The sequence below is a fragment of the Bos grunniens genome, chromosome 10 (assembly GCF_055505025.1).
Source record: "Bos grunniens cultivar Pamir isolate PY7600 chromosome 10, Bosgru_T2T1.0, whole genome shotgun sequence".
Classification (NCBI taxonomy): Eukaryota; Metazoa; Chordata; class Mammalia; order Artiodactyla; family Bovidae; genus Bos; species Bos grunniens.
Window position 1 is genome coordinate 15,747,941 of NC_141174.1, and position 26,923 is coordinate 15,774,863.

The 26,923-nt window shown below is 41.0% G+C and overlaps 1 protein-coding gene across 19 annotated transcripts in view; it reads right to left on the reverse strand.

Annotated features, from left to right (window-relative positions):
* Positions 1-10,316: 10,316 nt before the first annotated feature.
* The window catches only part of GPATCH2L (G-patch domain containing 2 like), a 61,328-nt gene continuing 44,721 nt past the window's right edge, over positions 10,317-26,923 (reverse strand). For 10 of the 19 annotated variants that reach the window (XM_086319521.1, XM_086319517.1, XM_086319519.1 and 7 more), the window contains 2 exons: positions 21,971-22,065; positions 10,317-15,719 (listed from right to left, as the gene is read on the reverse strand). In XM_086319521.1, the coding sequence (XP_086175647.1) occupies positions 15,559-15,719; positions 21,971-22,065 (256 nt within the window). In that variant the 3' untranslated portion in view covers positions 10,317-15,558. Of the gene's footprint in view, positions 15,720-16,679; positions 20,124-21,970; positions 22,066-26,923 lie in introns of those variants that run through there. The other 9 variants (XR_015133956.1, XR_015133957.1, XR_015133953.1 and 6 more) reach the window with 3 other exon arrangements.

Genomic DNA, 26,923 nt, shown 5'->3' on the forward strand with positions numbered 1-26,923 from the left:
TCTGACTCTTTGCAACCCCATGGACTACAGCACACCAGGCTTTCCTATTCTTCACTATCTCCCGGAGTTTGCTCAAACTCATGTCCATTGGCTCAGTGATGCCATCCAACCATCTCATCCTCTGTCACCACCTTCTCCTCCCGCCTTCAATCTTTCGTAGCATCAGGGTCTTTTCCAATGAGTCAGTTCTTTGCATCAGATGGCCAAAGTATTGCAGCTTCAGCATCAGTCCTTCCAACGAGTATTCAGGGTTGATTTCCTTTAGGGTTGACTGGTTTGATCTCCTTGCAGTCCAGAGGACTTTCAAGAGTCTTCTTCAGGACCACAATTAGAAAGCATCAATTCTTAGGGTCCCAGCCTTCTTTATGGTCCAACTCTCACATCCATATATGACTACTAGAAAAACCATAGCTTTGACTATATAGACCTTTGCTGGCAAAGTGATGTCTCTGCTCTTTAATACTCTGTCTAGTTTTGTTCATAGCTTTTTCCCCAAGGCTTCCCTGATAGCTCAGTTGGTAAAGAATCCACCTGCAATGCAGGACATACTGGTTTGATTCCTGGGTCAGGAAGATCTGCTGGAGAAGGGAAAGGCTACCCACTTCAGTATTCTGGCCTGGAGGATTCCACAGACTGTATAGTCACAGGGTTGCAAAGAGTAGGACATGACTGAGTGACTTGCACTTTCACTTTCTTCCAAGGAGCAAGTGTCTTTTAACTTCATGGCTGCAGTCACCATTCACAGTGAGTTTGGAGCCCAAGAAAATAAAGTCTGTCACTGTTTCCATTTTTTCCCCCATCTATTTGCCATGAAGTGATGGGACCAGATGCCATGATCTTCTGTTTTTGAATGTTGAGTTTTAAGTTAGATTTTTCATTCTCCTCTTTCACCTTCATCAACAGGCTCTTTAGTTCCTCTTCACTTTCTGCCGTAAGGGTGGTGTCATCTGCATATCTGAGCTTATTGAGTCTCAAGATTCTCCTGGCAATCTTGATTCCAGCTTGTGCTCCATCCAGCCCAGCATTTTGCATGATGTACTCTGCATATAAGTTAAATAAGCAGGGTGACAATATATAGCCTTGATGTACTCCTTTCCCAATTTTGAACCAGTTCATTGTTCCATGTTGGTTCTAACTGCTGCTTCTTGACCTGTGTACAGGTTTCTCAGGAGGCAGGTAAGGTGATCTGCTAGTCCCATCTCTTTAAGAATTTTCCAGTTTGTTGTGATCCACACAGTCAAAGGCTTTAGTATAGGCTGAGCAATACTCCATTGTATACATACAGAGAGCTACACATAGAGAGAGCTATAGATATAGACGGAGAAGGCAATGGCACCCCACTCCAGTACTCTTGCCTGGAAAATCCCATGGACGGAGGAGCCTGGTGGGCTGCCGTCTATGGGGTCGCACAGAGTTGGACACGACTGAGTGACTTCACTTTCACTTTTCACTTTCATGCATTGGAGAAGGAAATGGCAACCCACTCCAGTGTTCTTGCCTGGAGAGTCCCAGGGATGGGGGAGTCTGGTGGGCTGCCGTCTATGGGGTCGCACAGAGTTGGACACGACTGAAGTGATGCAGCAGATAGATACAGATATGCAACACATCTTTATCCATTCATCTGCTGATGGATGCTTGGATTGCTTCCATATCTTGGCTATTGTAAATAATGCAAGTATCATTTCAAATTAGTATTTTGGGGTTTTGTTTTCAATAAATACCCAGGAGTGGAACTGCTGAACCATATGGTAGTTGTATTTTTAGTTTTTAGAGGAACCTCCATACTGTTTTTTTCAATTGAGGCATTGTAGATGTACAATATTAAGTTGCAAGTGTATAGTACATTCACAATTTCTAAAGGTTATAATCCACTTATAGTTATTATAAAATATATTCCCCATATTGTATAATATATCCTTGTAGCTTATTTATTTTATATAGAATACTTGGTATCTCTTCATCTCTTGTCCCTAACTTGCCCCTCCTCCTTTCTATCTCCCCACCGGTAACCACCAGTTGTTTTTTTAATAATTTTATATTTACTTTTGATTGTCCTGGCTCTGTCCCTGCATGCGGCTTTCCCCAGTTTGCAGCGAGTGGGAGATCCTCTCTAGTTCAGTGTGCGGGCTTCTCATTGTGGTGGCTTCCCTTGTTGCAGAGCATGGGCGCTTGGCTGCCTAGGCTTCAGTAGCTGTGGCGCACAGGCTTGGTTGCCCCAGAGCATGTGGGATTTTCCTGGACCAGGGATCGAACCTGAGTCCTCTGCATTGGCAGATGGCTTCTTGACCACTGGACTACCAGGGAAGTCCAACCACTAGTTTGTTCTCTATTATCTGTGAGTCTTTCTTTTTCGTTATATTTACTTGATGTTATATTTTTTTAGTTCCACAAATATAGTATTTGTCTGTGACTTAGTTCACTTATCATAATTGCAAATAGAAAAATGTCACTCTTTTTTTATGGCTGAGCAGTAGTAATAGTTCATTGTGTATATATACCACATCTTCTTTATCCATTTATCTGCTGATAAACACTTAGGCTGCATCCTTATCTTGGCAATTATAAATAATTTACACTTTACTGGTATATTTACTACTATATTTGAATCCTTTTACCATCTTGTATACTTTTTATTTTTCTTAACTTTCTATTTTCTTGTTTTACCTTTTATCCATTATTAGTTTAAATGCTATATTCTTTATATTTATTCTTTTAATAGTTACTCCAAATATTTTAACATATCTACTTACTAAAGTCCCAAATTAATAAGACTCTTTAGTCCCCTCTTGAACAATTCAAGGGCAGTACGACATGTTACCTCTCATCAACTCCTTTCAAAAGTATATGCTTTTGTTACCTGGTGTTTCGAAGCCTCTCTTTGACTTCCTGAAATATATTTAAAACATGTTTAACATGTTTATATTTCATGCTAATAAATATCTAGGTTGTTTGTGAGTATGATTCTCCTGTATACTGTTTCTGATGATTTGATCTCACGATATCTTATTTCCCTCTTGGGTTTGTGGTTTTTAAGTGTGAGCTACCGATAATCTTTGTGATTTTATCTGTGGAAATTCTTTTGGTACCTAGATTGGAGTTTCACTCTTCCAGAAGAGTGTGTGTTTGCTTCTGCCAGTCATCTGGGGTCACCACCTACCTTGGTCCACTGTAAATTAAATTCCTACTTGCAGTATTTTGGACCACCCAATTAGTATAAATTTGGGCCAGAAACCTCTATAAGGGACAACTTGTTAAATATTTTTAGGTTAAATTAAAAGTCCTTCCTCCATCCAGGGCTAAGGCCAAGAAAGGTATGTTCCCTTGCTGTTATTTCTGCTTGGTGTATTTATTTGGTATTCACCCTTACACTGCAAGTGTAGCACTTCCGAGGTCCTCACTCTGGGAGATCTCAGATCTTTCTCCCTTGAGCAGGCCCTCCTCTACCTCCTGCACTCATCAGAGTCATCAAGAAAGAGACTCAAGGAGACCAAGTCTCAGCAGACACCTGCAGGGTGGAAGATGGCTTCTGTCTTACTTGACTCCCAAGTTTTGAGCTTTCACATCCCTTTTGACCTCTACATATTCTTTCGTTTCTTGCCTCTGCTCTGTGCATGTAGAAAGCTATTTTTGACCCTCAATGATAAAGCTAACCCCAAAAGTACTAGGTAAGTTAGCAGGATAAAAAATTAGCATATAATAATCAACAGCCTTCATATATAAGAACAATAACCAAGTAGAAGACATAATGGCAGAGAGAACCCCACTTACTAGCAACAAAGATTAAATATGTAGGGAATAACCTTAACAAGAAGCACACTGAAGCTATTCAAGGAAAATTTTAAAGCCGTCCTTAAAAGGCACACAGATAGACTCGAAGAGTAGAAATACACCCCCTGTTCTTGGATAAGATGATTCAACATTGTAAAGATGTCAGTTTTCCCTGTTAGTTAATAAATGTAACATGATATAAAAAATACCAACACATTATTTTTATGGCGTAACATGGGTTGATACTAAAGTTTATATAGAAAAACAAACATGTAAGATTAGGAAAACACTGAAAAATTATGACGGGACTAGCTCTCCCTGTGCTGTAAGTTTTCCATAATTGAAACAGTGTGGGACTGCGCTCAAGTAGACAAACAGACCAGTGGAACAGAAGAGAAAGTTCAGAAAGAGACACAGATGCATGCAGATCCTGGGCTGAACCCTTAACCAGAGAAAGAACGCTATTGGCAAAAGTGGTGAAATTCAATGAAGTATGCTGCTTAGTTAATAGGGTTGTGTCGATGTTCATTCCCTGGTTTTGATACTCGTATCTTGCCTACGTAACATTAGAAACTGGGAGAAGGGCATACGTCAATTCTTTGTCCTATTCTTGCAATTTTCCTTCAGTCCAAAATTATTTAAAAATAAAACGTGTGTTTTTTAAGGTTTTGAATCCCGGACCTGAGAATATAGAGAGAAGACTGAGTCACAGTAACGTGGCACACTACAAAAGGGCCACTGGCCACCACTGTTGGCCAGAAGCACTTAACTGGCTTTGCTGTACACAGTTCCAAAGGGTTCAGCTCCCTTGATTTGCTTATAGCATGCTATCAGTAAGATGAAAATTACAGATCAGCACTTAAGTGTGGGCCAGATGTGTTGTTTCATCCTGTGGATGTTTTCTACAGCCTTGAAACTGCAAAGATTGTGAAGGTCCCTGATCTAAAAAGTGGGACAGGATCAATACATTTACTGTCACTACTGAGAAATAAAGCCTCAAATGCATAACTGGTGGTTGACAGCAACGACTCTTACTGAGGAACAGTACTAGGAATTAAGACCATCACATTGTGCTTTAAATTCTACCAAGATAAAATTTAAGTTGACTCAAGTTGAATAACTTCGGACCGGTATCACCAACAGAACAAGTAAGGGAACTGGACAGCCATGGTATAAATTGGTATTTCCAATTAGGTTCAGTCCTAAGTATGTCAGTAGCTCTTACAAATAGGGGGACCTGAACATATTTCCCAGAAGATTAATTAAGGAGGTGCAAAGCAGTTTGTATCTCAGTCCCAGTGCTTTGCTCACACAGTGGGCCCGGTGCTGCAGGGTTTCCATGACTGCACAGAGGACCATCACAGCTCTCCAAATCAACAAGCAAGCCCGTGTCCACAGAGCTTGCTTTTCTGTCTCCTGCCTACTGTTCCCTGCTCCTCTGTATGCTTTATATGTCAGCCTTGCCAAAATACTTGCAGTGCTCTCTACCTTTGGATGGCCTCATCCTCTCTTAACACTTCCTTATCCTTCAAGATCTGTTACAGTATTTTTTTAATCCTCCCTCTGTTCATTTTGAGTTGAGTCACTTGCTCCTTGCTGCCAAAATACCTTAATATTCTTATCTCAAAGTCACTCCACATTGTAGTATTTGCTTTCCTTGTCTCTCTTTCAGAAGACCACGAACTTCGTAACAGCAGAAATGCCTTCCCTCTTTGCTCCCAGCAGAATGGTTGGCATACAATGTGTTCTATACACATCTATGGGGCTTCCCAGGTGGGCCTTAGTGGTAAAGAACCCACCTGCCAATGCAGGAGACGTAAGAGACAAGGGTTCGATCCCTGGGTCAGGAAGATCCCCTGGAAGAGGGCATGGCAACCCACTCCTGTATTCTTGCTGGAGAATCCCATGGACAAAGGAGCCTGGTGGGCTATAGTCCATAGGGTTGCAGAGTCAGACATGACTGAAGCGACTCAGCAGGCAGCAGGCAGGAATACACATCTACTGATTGAAAGGACGTGTATGAAGGCCAAGACTTTAAAGACAGCTATTTGACCAGCAGTTCCATAAGGTTAGCAAGATGTTACAGTCCCCCACTGCCTTTAACAACTCAAAGCTGTGCTCTCCTGGCTTAGGGATCAGTTTCGCTCTGGCACACACGGGACAGTACCTTTTTATAGCCATTGGTTTGTTAGGTTTTATTGACGTGTGCTCCTGTCACTTTCAAAAACAAAAGTAGGTCAGTGTAGGAGGTGCCACAGAAGCTGGCTGTCTTCTTTCAGGGTCATAAGCACAGAGGTTAGACCAGCTCGTGTACAGTTGCTCTCACAGAGGAACAGCCCACCAGAAGCAACACATAAGTGAAGTAAAGGAATCTCACCAGACACCCAGCCCTGGGCCCAGAGGCACAAAGTTTATTTCAGATGTACATGCCCACAGTTCATTGGTATTGAAAAAAGGGGCAGCATAGGGTATTGGTTGGGAATAGAACCTCTAGCACAAACAGACTTAAATTTGAATTCTGGCTGATACTTAACCAGTTATGTGACTGAGTAAGTTAATTAGAACTGTAAGTGTATTTTGCTGCTTTAAAACAGAGATAAAAGTCCCTGTCTTAGAGTTGCTGAGGATTAAGGAAGATGCTGTTTACAAATAGCACATAATACTCAGTAAACAGTCACCATTATTAGGAGGAGGGGGACAATGGGCTCTGAATAGTAGTCTACTGGTTTCCAGCAGAGTGTCCAAGGGACCCAGAATGTCCTGCTTTGTGGCAGCCACCCTCTTCTCCAAGAAGTCCCTGACGAAGCAGGCTTAGTGAGTTCTCAGTAATGATCGGTTCTATCAGAGAACAGGGCAATGATTCTAGTGGGCCTCTGTCATTCCTATCAGCTGTTCGGTATCTAACCTGCCCTCCTGTGTTTGGGGGATTCATTCATACTCAACAAAAGCTAAACATTGCAGATAATTTCATTCTCCCTTCCTGCAGTCAGGACACAGGCACCTGGCGACTCATCAGACCTACCTGTCCCAGACTTTAAATCAGAAGCTAGTGATATGAAGAAGCCAGAAACATACAGAGTCCCTTCTGGTGAGGGAGGAACCCCTGCACAGAGATCCAGAGGCATCACGCAGTGATGTGGAAAATCAAGTTCCACTTCCTCATTAGTAAGGATAATGCCTGAGACTCCAAAAAGTTGTTCTCTGAGAAAGGAAGCTCCAACAAGGCACCCAAGGTCAAAAAGAGGTGACGAAATGAGTCTGTCTCATCCCTGAAACTCAAACTAAAATCTTACCAACAGCAGCAGTAAAAATAGACACCTTGAGATGGCTTTCCTTATGGATGGTAATTATCACTGAAAGAACGTGCGTCCCTCCTATCAGTGCTTTAAGCCAGCACATTAAGGTGGCTTGGCAAAGGAAGTCATCAGCACATGACTATTCCTCAAGTAAAGGAGGTAAGGGCAGAGGCAGACTTTGAGTCTGTGTTGGATTGACCTACCGACCAGTCTGCCCGTCTGTGGAGGCTGAGACAGTACAGAAGTAGGAGAAAGATCAGGAGAGCAGGGTCAGAAAAGGCAGAATTCCAGAAAGGAAGCAGTTACGTGGTATCAAGACATCAAGAATGTCTCTTCACATGTACCCCAGCGTTCATTACAACACTGTTTCCAATAGCTAGGACATGGAAGCAACCTAGATGTCCATCAGCAGATGAATGGATAAGGAAGTTGTGGTACATATACACAATGGGATATTACTCAGCTATACTATACAGAGTGAAGTAAGTCAGGAAGAGAAACACCAGTACGGTATAGTAACACACATACACATATGGAATTTAGAAAGATGGTAACAAGGATTCTATATGCAAGGCAGCGAAAGAGACACAGATGTAAAGAACAGGCTATTATTGGACTATGCGGAAGAAGGCAAGGGTGGGCTGATATGAGAGAACAGCGTTGAAACATGTATTCTACCATATGTAAAACAGATGAACAGCCCAAGTTTGATGCATGAAGCTGAACACTCAAAGCTGGTGCTCTGGGACAACCTAGAGGGATGCGGTGGGGAGGGAAGTGGGAGGGGGTGTTTGGGATGGGGGAGGGGGTGCGGGTACTCCCGTGGCTGAGTCGTGTTGATGAGTGGCAGGGGCCACCTGAGTCACGTGAAGTGATTGTCCTCCAATTAAAATTGTTTTTAAAAAAGCGTCTCTTATGTCTCCTGCATTGGCAGGCGGGTTCTTAACCACTAGCACCACTCGGGAAGCCCAAAGATCAACCTAAGGACTAAATTTTGGCAACTAGAGGTCATTGGTGAACCAGGCAAGAACAATTAGAACTGTTCAACTGGTGAGGGTGGCAGCCAGGTTTTAACATGTTTGCTCTTAGCCCCAGGGGCACGTTGGCAGCACAACCTTGTTTTAAAAAGACTGTCCCACCACCACCCCATTCCTGTGTAACTGGCCTGTGTTTCAGTTGAGGGAATTAGGGGGGTTTTGTTTTTTTTTTTTAATCTCCCCAGATGATCCCAGTGTGCAGCCAGGGTTAAAAACTACTGCTTCAGTGGATTGAGAATTAACAGAAAGTGCAGGAAAGGGCAGTACTTTTAGTGCTAGTCAAGAGGTTCAAAGAGTTGAGGAAAGGTATTTTTGTTTGAAGGGGAAGTCTTTGAAGGTGTTTAAATGCAAAGCTGTACGTGTCAGGAGTGAGAAGTTGTACTGAGCAAGGCATTTGATCTAGGGAGAGGCCCTGAGTGTAGGAGAAGGGATTCTTAGGGGCAGGACAGGCATTTCCAAGACAAAGAGGAGGTGAGGAAGGGTGTATGCGAAGGTGTGTAAGTGGCCTTTCCCCCTCTAATGCTCTACTATCTCTTAGGGGAAGGTGAGATTCCCAGCTGGGAGTGAAAGGTGGGAACTCAAAGGGTTTAAAATGGTCAGTTTGTGAGAGCTAGTGACAACAGGTGGGAGACTGAGTAAGACAAATATTTAGAGCAGTTCAAGTTGTCACCATGATTTGGCGGTGACAGATGTTTCATGGAGAAATACATGGCCCACTGTGGGCAGTGGTGGGGGGCGGGGAGGGGAGGTGCAGGGAGCAAGGTGTAGAATCTATACCCAGTGAAATGAGTTGACTTTCGTCATCAAGGCCGTTGGTAAGTTCTTGGATAATTCCTTTTTCAATTAAACATTTGCATGAGGGATCTGCAAGGGTCAGAACTCACTTCTAGGGAAAGAAAACATTGATTTTCATAACTTTTTATGTCTTTAAAAATTTTTATACTCCAATACCTTGATAAAATCTAGTAAAACTACCATGTTTAGCCAGAGGTGCTTTTTAACTAGTTTTCAAGATGGAAAAAGAAAAATTATGTGATGCTTTAAAACACTACAAAAATTGAAAGGCGAGCTAAACAGTCTATTATGCATGTGTATTAATCGTGTTTTTTATTTTCTATGTATTATGATGTTTTGACATCTTAAACAAGGTTTCTGGATGGGGAGACTGCCCCTCCCAGGGCTGGCCAGTTCTTAGACCCAGCAAGGGACTCAGCATGCGTCTGATGTGCAAACTAACCAGGTCCATGGAGACATACCTCCTCCCTTTGACCTGCACATCTCAGGCTGCAATCATCCCAGGCCAGGCATCCAGCAACTGGAGCCTACAATGTAGCCTTAAGGACGGGGAATTATTGGGAATTATTCACTAGCCATTCCTAAACTGTTCTCCCTGCCCTGCTTTGCCTTTCCCAAGAAAACCCCCATCAAGGCCCTGGCCTAAAACTATCACTTGCTCCCATCCTCTGCTTCTGACCCAAACTTGGTCAGAAGTTTTGGTGTGGCCCTGCCTGGCAAACCATGCCTCTTGTTTCTAGGGAAACTAACATTAGACTTTTCTTTCAGTGGCACTGACCTCTCTCCATGTCATCACTCAGTTGCATTTATAAAGATCCAGGCACAAAACAGGAGCATCAGAGGAAATAGAGAACTCCTCCATAGCTACACATCTTCCCAGAAAGAACTCTGGTTCACAGGCTTTAGTAATAAAAGTCAGACCAAGGCCAATTCAAAGAAATAAAATCTAAAGAAAAAATGGCCATGATTTCATTTCAAAGCTTTAAGATTACCGTCTTCGGAAACACTGACTAGAAGTCAGCCAAAGAAAACATATAACACGCTGTTCCTACTGGTCCCCAAGCCCTGTGGAATCACTAGATGAAATGTAAAACAAAGACAACAGAGTGTGATTAACTGGGATCACTGAAAATTGATTTTTACATGCTCTGAAGTACTGAGATTAATTCCCAGCAAAAGACAACCAATAACCCAACAGGTATTTATTACACAATAGCTATGTATTAGAGGTGGATCCCCCCCTTTTTTTTCATTTTTGTGAGCCACACTTTAAAGGCTTCTTCATTATGATGCTGGAAAATACATGACATTTTCCCATGAAACCAAGATGTAATGAACAGGTATCATAAAATCATGGGTGGCACTATCTTACACAAATGTTTTACTGTCAATGGCGAAAAACAACTTATCACTCACAGACTAAAAATCCAGTTGTATTTTAATCCACTTTTTAAAAGAGCTGTTTTCCATCCATCTAAAAACGACCTCAATGACATTTTTCTCCACATCATCCTATCTCAGTATTTCCAGATCTTTTAGGACCTTGAGGGGAAAAGTATGGTAAATAAAGACATTTAATAGTTTCTGCAAAGAACCATACACAAAACATTTCTATACTTATGGAGGAAAGTATAAGAGCACCTCAGAGCTTAGGGGGGATACCAGTATATTAAAACACTTCTTTCCAACTACGGCAAAGCCTGCAGTTCTAACACATCATGTGGAATCCCCTGGAGGGTTGGGCCTCACCCTCAGCTTCTGATTCAGCCGATCTGGTTGGCAGAGAATGTGTGGGTGCTGTTGGTCTCAGGGTCCTAGTCCGCTTACCCCATGCGTCTCCTTCTCTTCTCCTCACCTTCTCACTCTGGATCTTGCCAATATCCTTTTCCTTGGTGAACATCTTCAGGACCTGCCCCACTCTTCAAATACTGTGCTTAAAAAATGTATTCCTCACATTTGGCAGTTTTACCTAGTGCAGTGGCAGGAAAATGTCTTCTTCGGGCCATCGAGTTTGTTTTGCTGAGCTTCTTACAAACTTGATAATCCACACTCTTCAGCCAAGATTATTTGATATCCTTGTTTCTTTTCAACGTTGCTATCTGTAGGCATTTGATGTTCATGTTTTGTGACCTCAACGAAGATGAAGGCATCACTGGACCACTTGTGTTCAGTGCTAACAGCTGCTGCTGCTGCTGAGTCACTTCAGTCGTGTCCGACTCTGTGCGACCCCACAGACAGCAGCCCACCAGGCTCCGCCATCCCTGGGATTCTCCAGGCAAGAACACTGGAGTGGGTTGCCATTTCCTTCTCCAATGCATGAAAGGGAAAAGTGAAAGTGAAGTCGCTCAGTCGTGTCTGACTCTTTGTGACCCCATGGACTGCAGCCCACGAGGCTCCTCCATCCATGGGATTTTCCAGGCAAGAGTACTGGAGTGGGTGGCCACTGCCTTCTCCAAGTGCTAACAGCAGAATCCACCAGCTTCCTCACCTTCCCACTCTGTGCCAGTTTTCTAACGGGGTAGAAACCCAACCCGAATGCTGTCATGTTGGTCACTCCACTCACTGTCATGACTAGAGTGGGAGATCAGGAGATAAGGAAATACTGACAACTAAAATGGGCAGTAACCAAGGAAGCAGCTGACAGTAAGAGCAATCTGCTTCCACCACCCCTCCCACCATCATACGGACCATGATACAGTCTATAAACTACGCCCCAAATAGAATGTAGCCACAGCTGCCGGAGAACGTCACTCTGCTCTCATCCCAGCTCAAGGTAAGGTTCACCAAATATAGAATGCTGAATACGGATTCTAACACTGAGATTTTTACCTAGCCTGATCCCCAGGAAACAAAAGCTTGTGGCTCAGAATCATGTAGTAAAAGCCAAAATAAAGCAAAGACTTGACACGAATCATGCATCACCAGGAGACTTTGCCTTAAGCCAAAGTGGGGAACCCATCACACCAGCCATGACAGTGCTCACCTGGCTTCCTTGCTCAACACTGTGATTTGTTCGACTCTAGACGACTTCTGTGATAACTCTGCTCCTGTACTTGGAGCATCAAAACTTGCTGTGCTGTGGTCTAGACTGTACTTCTGGTTCCAAAATGCAGCGATATCTCAGATTCATCCATTTGGGATTCAGAAATAGTTTAATTACCTGTCCAAGGTGTTGAGCTGCACTTAGCAAAGGATGCCATAAACATCACCGATTAAGAATCTTTATTTCAGCTTTTGGTCATTTTGTTGCCAAAACAGGTCTTTTTGCAGCCTGTCTGTACAGCCCAGCAAAACAATGTCACCTGAAATTTCCAATTATGCTTGATTTCTATAGAATTCAAGGCCTATTTATCAAGAACACACCACTCAACAAAGATCATACTCTGCTCCTCCAAATTTGGCACCAAAAACCAGCTACTAATTTCTTCTGAATAGTTATCAAAATGCAACAAAACTTCGGATGCAAATGAAGTTGTTCCCTTTAAAACACTGAATCTGAAATATAATCTTAAATTCCCTTGAACCTGTAAGCAGAACTATCCTTTATGAAAGATGCTCAGGCAAGTAGACAATGTCTTGACTTTCGTCCATTGTGAAAAATACCCAAGACTAGGACCTAGACAGGCAGACTATAGCATGCTGGGATAAATCCGAAACCTGAAATAAGGAGGAACTGGGGAACTCTGCTTCAGTTATTACTTTTGAGCAGATCATACATATGTGGGCTCAAAAATTATCCTCAAAGGAAGTCAAGCTATTATCTGGTTTTCTTCCAAGAGATTACAAAACTTGATTTTGAAATTATTTTTTTGTTGAAAGGTAACAGATTTTTCTTAATTTGTAACATTACACACTTTGTTGTATAAAAAGGAAATTCAAAGCTTAAGATTCAAAATACACTTGATTCTAAGGTTAGTCCTCTGGAATGGACTCATACAAAAAACAAGCAGAGTAAATCAGTGAGTCTTCTATAAGCATGCTCATGCAGCAGCTTTAAAGAAGGAGCACAATTTACAACCCTGTGTTGGAATGTATTTGTGTGCTTAATGGCTATTCTCTTAGGCAATTAATTTTCTTTTCTGCTTATTACATAAAGGTAGATATGGCATTTTGGGACTTCCTGGTAGATCAGCTGGTAAAGAATCTGCCTGCAATGCAAGAGACCCCCGGTTCAATTCCTAAGTCGGGAAGATCCCCTGGAGAAGGGATAGGCTACCCAGTCTAGTATTCATGGGCTTCCCTGGTGGCTCAGACAGTAAAGAATTCAGCCACAATGTGGGAGACCTGGGTTCGATCCCTGGGTTAGGAAGATCCCCTAGAAGAAGGCATGGCAACCCACTCCAGTATTCTGGCCTGGAGTATCCCCATGGACAGAGGAGCCTGGTGGGCTACAATCCATGGGGTTGCAAAGAGTTGGACATGACTGAGCAGCTAAGCACAGCACAGCATGGCATTTTGGGGTGCTCCCTGCTGAAAGTATTCAAAATATTCAGGAAAGATTGATCAAGAAAGAGGATATACAGCTTGTCTGGCATACTGTTTCAAAAATATGAGTCTCAGAGTGACTCAGTTCTATTAATGAAAAACAAAAGATTATAACCCAGGACTAAGAAAGTCTGAAAGTCTGGGATTTTAGTCTTGGCTTGATTATGTGATTTGGGGCAAGTCACGAAGTTCTGTGACTATTCTTAACCCTATAAAATGTAAAAGTAGTAATCACCTACCTTTTCGTCACAGAAATATTTAAAATGTAAGTAAAGCTGTTCATATAAATTACTTTTAATCATAGGTAAAAAGGAGAATTATTAGGTTATATGTCATGAAGACAAAGATGCTACCCAAACTACAGAGGTCTCAATAGGCCATTATCGCAAGACTGATCTCTGCATGAGCCATGGAGCTTACTGCAAAGAAAATACAAGTATTATGTTCGTGGATTTCTCCCCGAAATCCAACAAATTCCATTAGAGATGTGTGCCTCAGGACACTACTGGGACTAAGTAAGAATGCACATATGACAACAAAAAGCTACCTTCATCACTGAAACAACAGAGTAGAACCACTTCATAGTCAACAGACATTGTTCCCTATACTGATGGGTGCAGCCTAATGGCAAGGAAGTACACGCGCCACCACAAGGGCACCTGGGCGGCTCCCAGGGAAGCTGGGCTGGCTTGAGCACTACTCCTCACTCCAATCTCCACCTGCCCCTCGCTCCGCAGGATCCCTTGTTACGGACAACGGCCAGGTTCTCAGTCTTCGATAAAGTGCTGCGTAAACAGCTTCCGGTCCCCCTTTCCCACCAGATTCACACCCACCACACTGATATGGCCATTCTGTAGCTACCACTGGTGAGGAGGACAGTTTTCAAAGGACTACGAGAGCGCGGCCCACCCTTACGTTCTGTGTGAGAAGAGGCACAATGGCGCTTCCGGGAGAGGAGGCTCTGTCCCGCCAGGTGCCGGAGTGCGCGCTGCTCCAGAGCGCCACCAGAGCAGTGGGCACTTGAGAACGGCTCCTGCGTACTGCAGAATAAAAGCACTCAATTTGTACCGAAAAAGAGCCCTTCTGCCAACCAGGTCCCAGGATGACAGACACTCTTGATGATACTTTTTTAGAAAGGGTGGCTTTTCTCCAGTAGCTGTAGGCAGTCACGTATTCCTCATTTTGACAAAGGATCATCCAACTTCAGGCATGGCTGTATATATAACTCCACAGGCAGCTAAGCCGTCATAAACACGCCAAGTATAAAGTCATGTTGAAAAGACATTTTTCCTCCCCAATGTATGGCCCCAAGAAGCCATTATTATAATAGAGTATGAATTTCTGCTACAGGTTATTGACCTATAATACTAACAGTAAAAGTCTCGTTTAGTACATAAAGGCTTACACCATGACATGAAGTATTTAGACACAATCCACCGACTATTTTAAATTCGCTGTACACCTAAAGGACCTTCTTCATTACACCCATCTGTATGTATATGTATAGAGGTCCTCTTTGGGTAGAACACAGACTTTGGAGATGAGGCAACATACAGTGCAGCTGCTGGCGATGCCAACAGGCCATCTAGAAAAACAGAGTAAGTTCCCAAGGCCCGTGCTGCTGGTGGCTCTTCTGAGGCTTCAAGTTAAGAACTTTCTGGATTTATCTTATTGGCACTCTGCTTGAATAAAGACCAAGCTCAAAGGCAAGCCTTATCTCCTGCAAATTAATTCCACACACAGGTCTTAACTCTGTGTTTGGAACTGACTGCAAATTTAGAACTTCCTCAAATGGTATTAAAAGCACTACACAAAAAATACGCAAAAGCAGGTACTGGTTTTTCAAGAAAAACAGGACATATCTGCAAAAAATCAACAGCTCTGTAAACAGAGCTGTAGGTAACTGTTGGGACAACAACAGCAATTTAACATATACAGCATTGGATGGCCTTTTTTAAAAAAACTGCTGTCTCAATCCTTTATAATAATAATAAAAAAAAAGATTTGCACAACATGATTTTCTAAGAGAAAGAGTTCACTTCTTTGTTTGAAGAGGAGTCAGTCTGATGGTGAAAGGGCTGGGAATGTCAATTAAGATATGCAAGACAATATAATACAAAGTCTGATATTTGTTTCAACAACATCCAGTCAGCTCCTGGTGGGTGAAATACTGCGTTCTAGCTGTATCCAGGGCTCTTTTCCTGTGGCATTTTAAAAGACGTAGCTGCAGCTGAGTCAGTGGCTTTCTCTGCCGCAGAGGTCCTGACCAGCCACTCCGAGTCTGGAGGTCTGGGGGCCTGTGACGCTGCTGTAGCTGACTCCACTGCATCCATGTGAACTGGTAAGGGTGTTACGGTTAAAGTAAGGAGGAAAAAAGTCAGAGAGACAAATTAGAACAAGAGGCATGTCAACACAAAACTTTCGTAATCCTCATATTTTATGTCCTATTAAACCAAGCAGCTACATAGGGTTTCTTTTTTTTTTTTTTAACCAAAAACTAAAGGCAAGATTTAAGTATGATAAGTATTTCTCCACATCAAGAAATAGGTTTAACTGAACAAATGAATAAATTCAGGACTACAAATTCTTAATGTACTAATAACCACTTATGAAGCATTTATATGCCAGGAAGTATACTATATAAATACTGTATACTTACAATCTTATTTCTTAATGCAAACTCTTAGAAATAGGTATTGCCATTTCCCTTTTTTGGGTCAGAAAACTGAGGCATAGAGAAAGCAGATAATTCATTCAGAGACACGGCTGTTTAAGCAGCAAGACTCAAACTCATATACTAGACTCCAAGCCCTCTGCTCTTTTTATAATGTTCCATGCCTCCAATATGACAGAGTCACCAATGAACACTGAACAGTAAGGCAAATGGTAGAAAAATTACACAGCCGGGCCCTGTTTTCAGCACGGACATTAAGACATTCTGGACAGGATGACACTGCTTGTGCAGGGCTGTCCTATTTCTTTTAGGACACCTACCCTTCCGGACCCTGTCCTTGAATGCTCAAAGCATTCCCAGTCACTGTGACAACCCAACACTGCCCCCACATTTGCAAATGCCCCCTGAGCAGAGGAGTACAAACCACCATTACTCTACTGAAAACAAATATACACTAAAATAAAGCAAAATATTAAAAATTTTCATTTTTATCCTGTCACAATAATTCTACTCCCAGGAATATAATCTAGAAAAGTAATTTTCAAATTATGGGTCACAAAACCAATGTAGTAGGTCATGACAAATACTTTTTTTTCCCCCCTTAATGAAAAAGAACAGAAAATATCAGAGGGAACCCAAAGGTTTATTTCAGATTTTACAGGTACACCCAATATATATTCAAACAAATTTCTTACTGTGAGTTACCAAGAAAAAAAATCGAAAGCTATTACTCTATGGCACATATACAAGTTTTTTAGAGGGCAGTAGTTTTCAAACATTTCAGAACCTCAACCCCAGGAGCAAGAAATACATATGACATCACCACCCAAATCTCTCTTTTTCACACACAAGTACGCATGCTCATTCACTCTTATTTAAGTGAAAATAAATTTCATAAAAACTGTACCTACCATTACCCCAAGGTCATCAACCACAGGGGAAAAACTATCTGAGGAAAACTTTTTGTGTTGGCTACATATATATTTTTTTATTATGGCAAAATACACACAAAATATACCATTCTAATAATTTCTAAGCATACTCCCCAGTAGCATTCAGTACATCCACACTGTTGCACAACCATCACCACCACCCATGTCCAGAACTTTTTCTTCATCCCAAATGGAAATTCTCTACTCATTGAACAATAACTCCCCATTCTCCTCCTCCCCCAGCCCTTGGCAACCACCATTTGTTTTATTTTCTAAGAATTTGATTTGTTTTAGGTACCCCTTATAAGCAGAATCAAATCGTATTCATCCTTTTGTGTCTGGCTTATTTTCCTTAACACACTGCCTTCATTCATATTATAATGTGTGTCATAATTTCATTCTGATAATGAAAGTTTTCAGGTTGAATAATAACTTGTTGAATGTATAGATCACATCTTGGTTGTCCACTCATCCGGGGATGAACATTTGGGTTGCTTCTACTTTTGGACTGCTGTGAGTAACGTTGCTATGAACAATGTTGCTATGAACACAGGTGTACAAATACCTATTTAAATCCTTGCTTTCAATTCTTTTGGGTGATGTATATCCAGAAACAGAACTGCTGGATCACAGGGTAGTTTTATGTCTAAACTTTTGAGGAACCACGAGATCTTTACAGTGGCTGCACTATTTATATTCCCACCAGCAATACACAAGCTTTCCAATTCCTCCACATTCTTCAAACAACGCATGCTGTTTTTTGTCTCTGTTTGCTTGTTTTGATACAGCCATCATAAGAACTGAGAAATGGCCAAGAAAAACTTTTGCGTATGTTCGCCCACAGAATGGTGCAATACTTTCCCCAGTAGCACAAACCAGCATGAGAATAAGAATCTGATTACGATTATCATAAGAATATGATTGAAATGTTTATCAAGAATGACTAACTGTAATATATTCATCATGCTCAGAAATGGAATACTATACATATGGCAATAATGAATGGATTCTGGTAGGATAAAATGTGAATGGAATCAAGAACTAGGTGAAACTTGTAACATATAATATGACATTCCACTTACAGAAGCTTCAAAAACATGTAAAACTAGACAATATACTGCTTAGAGATACATGTATCTGTTGTCAAAACTATTTGAAAACAACCAAGAATGACAAATAATTAACCAAAAATATATATTAGGAAAATATATTCCCACTCTCCTTCATAGAGTGGGAAGAAAATTTTTTAAAAAGACATTCTTTTTTTTCCTAAGGGAATCTTCCTGTTTGAATACTTACTTACTTGACTGCGCCAGGTCTTGGTTATGGTACTTGGGATCTTGGGTCTTTGCTGCAGCATGCAGTATCTTAGTTGCAGCATGTGAGATCTTAGTTGCAGCATGCGAACTCTTGCAGTTGTGGCATAAAAGATCTGGTTCCCTGACCAAGGACTGAATCCAGGTGGAGTCTCAGCCACTGCACCACCAGAGAAGTCCTGATGCTCTTTTTTGTAAAGTAGATGGTGGGTACATGGATACTTGTTGTATTGTTTTTCTTTACACCACGTATATATTCTATAAACGTTCTTTTGCGGACATTCAATATTTATCTTCAAAAACATTTTTAACTTTAAAAAATATTTAAACCTAATTAAAAGGCATAGTAGGCAATAAGAATCTGCCCCATGACTCCTGAGACAAGGGCCAATCTAAAATGGAAGTACTGAATCCAATCCCAGGGTTAGAATAATATTGAGAATAACTCTGTTTTAAAGATTCTATTCACTTAATTCATACATTAAATATCTAATGAGATTGTTCTATGTGTGGAGTGCTGTTTTTTAGATGCTGGGGGTACAGCAGTGAGTAAGACAGGTGAAACTTCCTGCCCTGGTGAATGCACTGCTGGCATGGCTGGCCTGGTATCTGAAATCTTAGACAACTAATTAACAGGTTAACTGTTGGGTACCCTTTCAAGGACACATATCCTATCCCAAGAAGGTCAAAAAAAGGCTCTTGGAAGGGCCAATGTAGTCAGGGCTTTAGGGACTTCCCTGGCAGTCCAGTGGTTAGGACTCTGCACTTCCACTGCAGGGAGCACAGTTGGGAAATTAAGATCCCACCCCTCCCCTCACCCCCACAAAAAAATAAGTCAGGACTCTCAACAGAACATCTTGTCATCCCAATTCTCCTTTACCTAAAGCTATATGTTTACTTTTTGGAAAAAAAAAAAAAAAAAAGGAATTTGCACACCCAAAGCTCTGATTTGCCACTCTAACAAAGAAAATCATCACAAGAAAAAGAAGTCTTGTTTCCATCTAAGTTCCTTATGCTTCTTATAACTACTTAGTCTCTCAAATTTTCAAGAAAATAACCCTTTTTTCTTTTCCAGTTGCATTCTTTAAGAACATACACAATAGCTGGTTCACTTCAGCATGGGGCAGACAGTACTAGAAGTCCCTGTTCTGGTGTATCAACCTTAAAAGCAGGTTAATACTCTTACTCACTAGGATCCAGGGTGGATCCCTGTGCACTAAGCACAAGCATGTTTTAAAGCCACAGAGGGAAGGGGAGTGGAGATGGATCTAACCAACGACCCCATGACAAGGTCCTTCTCCCTGGTCTTTGTTAGTATTAATACAAAAAGACAGGAAGGCACGTTTTTCCTTTTTGTTCTTCACCTTTCTAGTCTTATTAATATCTTTAAATCCAGTCAATTTCAACTCAAAACTTTCCACTAATGGGGGAGGGGGAAAGGGAAAAGATTTGTGGCTGCATGTTTAAGAAAGAAGCTGAATTCATCACGGTGACAGGGGAGAGTGTTGGCAGAGATCTGAGCTATTTATTCTTTTAGGAAAATCCTATAAAGAATGACACAAGGAAGCCTCTATCTGCAGTCTTGTTCATCACACTGGTGAAGAGTCCGATAACAGATGTATGCAGGAGCGTGATTTAGTGCCAGGAGCTGGCCCCTGATGTGTATTAATACAGCGGCAAAGCGGAACGCACCTCTCTTCATCACTCATTTCTATAAAAGAGGTGGAATCCGAGATGGCCCGATGTTAGGCAGAGCAAGCCCATTTGTTCTACTGACTGATGGCGCGGGCTTGGGCTATGTCCTTCACCTCCATGGGGCACTCAGGTTGTGGATAGGAAAAAAAAAAGAAAATATTCAGTGAAGCAGGCCTTAGTCAACAAGTGAGAGGAGCTGGGCTTAGCAGGGGAAATGTTTAAGGCTCAAGTCTTCTTAATACCTCCCAGTACTTTCCTGATTTGAATATGGAGTACGGATTGTGAACTCTTCTCAGCAGTTCTGCTCTTATCAGCAATTAAAAGTTAAAAACATAAGCTAGACATTAAGGGGGAAAAAAAGAGCAACAACAAAAAAAAGAACAAAAAAGAGGGGAGACTACATTTCACTGTCTCTACTAATTCCACAGACTGGATGAAGACCTGGGTTTTGACGTGGAGTCATGGTTTGGAAGCAATCCTGTCATATATAAGACCAAACGCCTGCAGTGTTTAAGAGGGCAGCTTGAGAGTCATAGGGAAACTGGACTGAATCTTGGTCTACAATTTATGAACCATGTAACCTCAGTGACTATTTTAACCTCTCTAAGCCTCAATTTTCCCGTGTGTAAATTGGGAATAAAAAACAGCATCTCCCTTATTAAGTTGTTGCAAAGATTAAGTGAAATAATTCAGACAAAATGTTCAGTTCATGGCACGGCCATGTGAAAACTCGCTTAAAAAAAAATCTTCCTACAACCATCAGAACTGTGATTGAGACTATTCAGTATGAACCACTATCAAGTAGCCATCCAAACAGAAGCTCACACAGGTCAGTTTCAGAGTATGCTGAAACTTACTAAGTTAGAGAGAGAGCAGTTTCTATCTGTCTGAGGTCTACTCTTTTACTCAGGTATCAAGTGCTCTGATCTATATATTATTGGGCTGGACAAAAAGTTCGCTCGGGTTTTCCCTTAAGCGATAATGGAAAAATTGGAATGAACTTTTTGGCCAACCCAATATCTATTTTCTGAAGAGAATAAAATAATTTATGATATACTCAATTCCCTCAGAGTGAATTCACCACCAGCAAGAAAATAACCATAAGTACTTCTGATAGGTCCTATAAGCAGATACGCTCTTTTTAACCAGAGTAATTTATCCTAAAATGTATTACAATGTATAAAGTATTTCCAATGATTACTAATTACATTTAATTATCTTAACTCCAAAGAAAAATATCTACAGACACCCAATATTCTTGATGATATAAATGATGATATAAATATATAATCATCTCCCTTTTTTCATCTAAGGATAACATACATACAGAGCACCTAATCAATGAATCTTTATATGTGCATATACTCATGTAATCCCCACCAAGTTCATGGTATAAAGCATTTCCAGCATTGCAAAAAATTTTTTTATGTCATCCTCTGGTCCCTACCCTACACTGACCGTAACTACTATTTTGGTTTCTATAACTAGTTTTGCCCAGAAAACTTTTAAGTTTTAACTTGAAAACTTAATTAGGAATTTCATGACTAGAAAAATACGAGCACTCTACTAGACATTAGAACAGTGATACGTATTGTACTGTACACAAACATGAAAGTAAAAAACCCGTGCGGCTCCTTTACTACTGATTAAGCTGCCACCCTGCCAGGGTTTTCATTACCACACATCTAACTTCCTGTCTGTGCTGCAGCAGAAGTGCAGATGACTCCAGATTGCCGACAGTGAAACACAGGCATTCAAACTCAAGAAAGCAGAAGACAGTGAAAAAGAACAGACTTTAGGGTCAGAGAGACTTCAAGCAAATTACTTTTCACATTCTCAGTTTTCCCATAGAAAATGGGAATAAAATGACCTACTTTCTCATAAAGGTGACATGAGAAGGTGTATAGAACATATAATTTAGTGCCTGACACACAGCAGGTGGTCAATGAAGGATAACTACATATCTAATTACCGGCATTTGGGCTGGACAGCGATGCCGTGGCCACAGGTTTCCGTTTCCTCTTGATGTCACGTGAACATGGGGGCCCCAGGTGTATGTTTGCCTGTCTGCAGATACGAGGAAGAAAAAATACTGCTTAAGACATTATGTTCAGCCCAGATGAAACCCCTCACCCACTACACACATACACTAACAAAATGGGCACCACCCTTTGCCATCAAGTGTCAGTACAAGATTCAGAATTAATCCTAACTTATTCTTTACACACAATATATACCCATTTTAAACTTATTACCTGAATTCAGAACAGACATTCAAGATTAATTTCAATAAATATGTGCTTCATTACATGCTGGTTTTGTACAATTATTTTTCATAAAAACCACAATTGTTCTAAACTTGTTAATGAAATACTTACTCCCAAGTGGTAATATATTGAAAAGTTTAATGCTGCATGAACACAGATATTTGCATAGAATTTCAATAGCAGGTTTAACCCTTCTATCAGTATAAATCTGGATTTCTAATAGTGACTGTATCACAAAATTAGTTTCTGTGATTTTTAAAAATAATAATTTATGTGCTAATAATAGGTTCCCTGAAATAAATATTCAGCTTGTTTAAAAAAGAAAACAGTAAGAACTTCAAAGCTAGAAAAGCAAAAGATTCTCTGAAAGGCAGTGGACTTAACACTGAAATTTTTGGCAGGTTATTTTATATAATTTTTATTTTATATTGGAGTATAGTTGATTTAATATCTGTCAAGATGGCGCCCACCAGAGCAAGACCCAGTTTTACTCACAGCCAGTCCCTCCCACCAGGAAGTGTCTACAAGCCTCTTATCCTCATCCATCAGAGGGCATACAGAATGAAAATCACAATCACAGAAAACTAATCAAACTGATCATATGGATCACAACCTTGTCTAACTCAATGAAACTATGAGCCATGCTGTGTAGGGCCACCCAAGACAGACGGGTCATGGTGGAGAGGTCTGACAAAACGTGGCCCACTGGAGAAGGGAATAGCAACCACTTCAGCATTCTTGCCTTGAGAACCCCATGAACAGTATGCAAAGGCAAAAAGATGACACTGAAAGATGAACTCCCCAGGTCAATAGATGCTCAATATGCTGCTAGAGAAGAGCAGAGAGATAGCTCCAGAAGGAATGAAGAGGCTGAGCCAAAGCAAAAACAATGCCCAACTGTGGATATGCATGGTGGTGAAAGTAAAGTCCAATGCTGTGAAGAGCAATACTGCATAGGAAGCTGGAATGTCAGGTCCATGCATCAAGGTAAATTGGAAGTAGTCAAACAGGAGATGGCAAGAGAGAACATTGACATTTTAGGAATCTGAACTAAAATGGACCAGAACGGGCAAATTTAATTCAAATGACCATTATATCCACTACGTGGGCAAGAATCCCTTAGAAAAAATAGAGTAGCTCTCATAGTCAACAAAAGAGCCCGAACTACAATACTTGGATGTAATCTCAAAAAGGACAGAATGATCTCTATTTGTTTCCAAGGCAAACCATTCAATATCACAGTAATTCAAGTTTATGCCCCGACCACTAATGCCAAAGAAGCTGAAGTTGAACAGTTCTGTGAAGACCTACAAGACTTTCTAGAACTAACACCAAAGATGTCCTTTTTCATCATGCAAAATTAGGAAGTCAAGAGATACCTGGAGTATCAAGCAAGTTTGGTTTTGGAGTACAAAATAAAGCAGGGCAAAGGCTAACAGTTTTGCCAAGATTATGCCCTGGTTATAGCAAACATCCTCTTACAACAATACAAGAGATGACTCTACACATGGACATCACCAGATGGTCAATACTGAAATCAGACTGAATATATTCTTTGCAGCCAAAGATGGAGAAGCTCTATACAGTCAGCAAAATCAAGACTGGGAGCTGACTGTGGCTAAGATCATGAACTCCTTATTGCAAAATTCAGACTTAAATTGAAGAAAGAAGGGAAAACCACTAAGCCATTAAGGTACGACCTAAATCAAATCCCTTACGATTATACAGTAGAAGTGACAAATAGATTCAAAGGAGTAGATCTGATAGACAGAGTGCCTGAAGAACTATGAACAGAGGTAAATGACATTGTACAGGAGGCGGTGATCAAAACCATCCCCAAGAACAAGAAACACAAACAGGCAAAATGGCTGTCTGAGGAGGGCTTACAAATAGCTGAGAAAAGGAGAGAAGCAAAAGGCAAAGGAGAAAAGGAAAGATATACCCATCTAAATGCAGAGTTCCAAAGAACAGCAAGGAGAGATAAGAAAGCCTTCCTAAGTGATCAATGCAAAGAGATAGAGGAAAACAATAGAATGGGAAAGACTAGAGATCTTTTCAAGAAAATTAGACATACTAAGGGAACATTTCATGCAAAGATGGGCACAATAAAGAACTGAAATGGAATGGATCTAACAGAAGCAGAAAATATTAAAAAGAGGTAGCAATAATACATAGAAGGACTATTAAAAAAAAGATATTAATGAACCAGATAACCATGACGGTGTGATCACTCACCTAGAGCCAGACATTCTGGAGTGTGAAGTCAAGTGGGCCTTAGGAAGCATCATGATGAACAAAGCTAGTGGAGGTGATGGGATTCCAGCTTGAGCTATTTCAAATCCTAAAAGATGACGCTGTGAAAGTGTTGCACTCAATAGGCCAGCAAATCTGGAAAACTCAGCAGTGGCCACAGGTCTGCAAAAGGTCAGTTTTCATTCCAATCCCAAAGAACGGCAATGCCAAAGAATGTTCAAGCTACCAAACAATTGCACTCTTTTCACATGCTAGCAAGGTAATGCTCAAATTCTCCAAGCCAGGCTTCAACAGTCTGTGAACTAAGAACTTTGAGATGGTCAACCTAGTTTTAGAAAAGGCAGTGGAACCAGAGATCAAACTGCTGACATCTGCTGGATCATAGAAAAAGCAAGAGAATTCCAGAAAAACATCTGCTTCACTGACTACGCTAAAGCCTTTGACTTTGTGGATCATAACAAACTGTGGAAAATTCTTAAAGAGATGGGAATACCAGACCACCCTACCTGCCTCTTGAGAAACCTGTATGCAGGTCAAGAAGCAACAGTTGGAACTGGATATGGAACAACAGACTGGTTCCAAATTGGGAAAAGGAGTACGTCAAGGCTGTATATTGTCACCCTGCTTATTTAACTTCGATGCAGAGTACATCATGCAAAATGGTTGGCTGGATGAAGCACAAGCTGGAACCAAGACTGCCAGGAGAAATATAAATAACCTCAGATATGCATATGACACCACCCTTATAGCAGACAGAGAAGAACTAAGGAGCCTCTTGATGAGGGTGAAAGAGGAGTGTGAAAAAGCTTAAAACTCAACACTCAAAAAACGAAGATCACGGCATCCGGTCCCATCACTTCATGGCAAATAGATGGGGGAATAATGGAAACAGTGACAGACTTCATTTTCTGGGGCTGCAAGATCACTGCAGATGGTGACTGCAGCCATGAAATAAAAAGACACTTGCTTCCTGGAAGAAAAGCAATGACAAACCTAGACACTGTATTAAAAAGCAAAGGCACTACACTTAGCCAATAAAGGTCCATACAGCCAAAGCTATGGTTTTTCCAGTAGTCATGTATGGATGTGAGAGTTAGACCACAAAGAAGGCTGAGCGCCCAAGAATTGATGCTTTTGAGCTGAGGTGTTGGAGAAGACTCAGAGTCCCTTGGACTGCAAGGATATCAAACCAGTCAATCCTAAAGGAAATCAACCCTGAATATTCATTGGAAGGACTGATGCTGAAGTTCCAATAATTTGGCCACCTGATGCAAAGAGCAGACTCATTTGAAAAGACCCTGATGATGGGAAAGACTGAAGGCAGGAGGAGAAGGGGATGACAGAGGATGAGATGGGATAGCATCACCGACTCAATGGATGTGAGTTTGAGCAAGCTCCGGGCGATGGTGAAGGACAGGGTAGCCTGGTGTGCTGCAGTCCATGGGGTTGCAAAAAGTTGGACACGACTGAGTCACTGAACAAGAAATAGTTGATTTACAATACTGTGTTAATTTCAGGTGTACAGCAAAGTGATTCAGTTATACATATACATGTATGCATTCTTTTTCAGATTTTTTCCATATGGCTTATTATAGAATATTGAATTCTCTGTGCTATACAGTAGATCCTTGTTGATTATTTTATATACAGCAGTGTTTATATGTTAATCCCTAACTCTTAATTTATCCCTCCCCCCAACCTTTCCCCTTTGGTAACCGTAAGTTTGTTTTCTATGTCTGTGAGTCTGTTTCTGTTGTATAAGAATAGTTCATTTCCATCGTACTTTAGAGTCCATATATAAGTGGTATCATATATTTGTCTTTCTCTGACTTGACTCAGTATGATAATCTCTAGGCCTATCTAGAGATTATGAAATTATGAAATTATGAAATAATGCCTGCTACAAATGGCATTATTTCATTTTTTACGGCTCAGTAATACTCATTGTGTGTGTGTGTGTGTGTGTGTGTGTACTGTGCGCGCGCGCACAGTACACACACACCTTCTTTATCCATTCCTCTACTGATATACATTGAGGTTGCCTCCATGTCTTGGCTATTGTAAATAGTGCTGCAAACAGTGCTGAACACTGGGGTGCATATCTTTTCAAATTATGGTTTTCTGCCCAGGAATGGGATTGCTGGACCATATGGTAATTCTATTTTTAGTTTTCTGAGAAACCTCCATACTCTTTTTCAGTGGCTGCAATAAGTTACATTCCCACCAACAGTGTTAAGAAGTTTCCCTTTTCTGCATGCCCTCTCCAGCATCTGTTATCTGTAGACTTTCTAATGATGGGCATTCTGACTGGTGTGAGGTGGTATTTCACTGTACTTTCGATTTGCATTTCTCTAATTATTAGTGATGTTGAGCATCTTTTCATATGCTTTTTGGCCATCTGTATG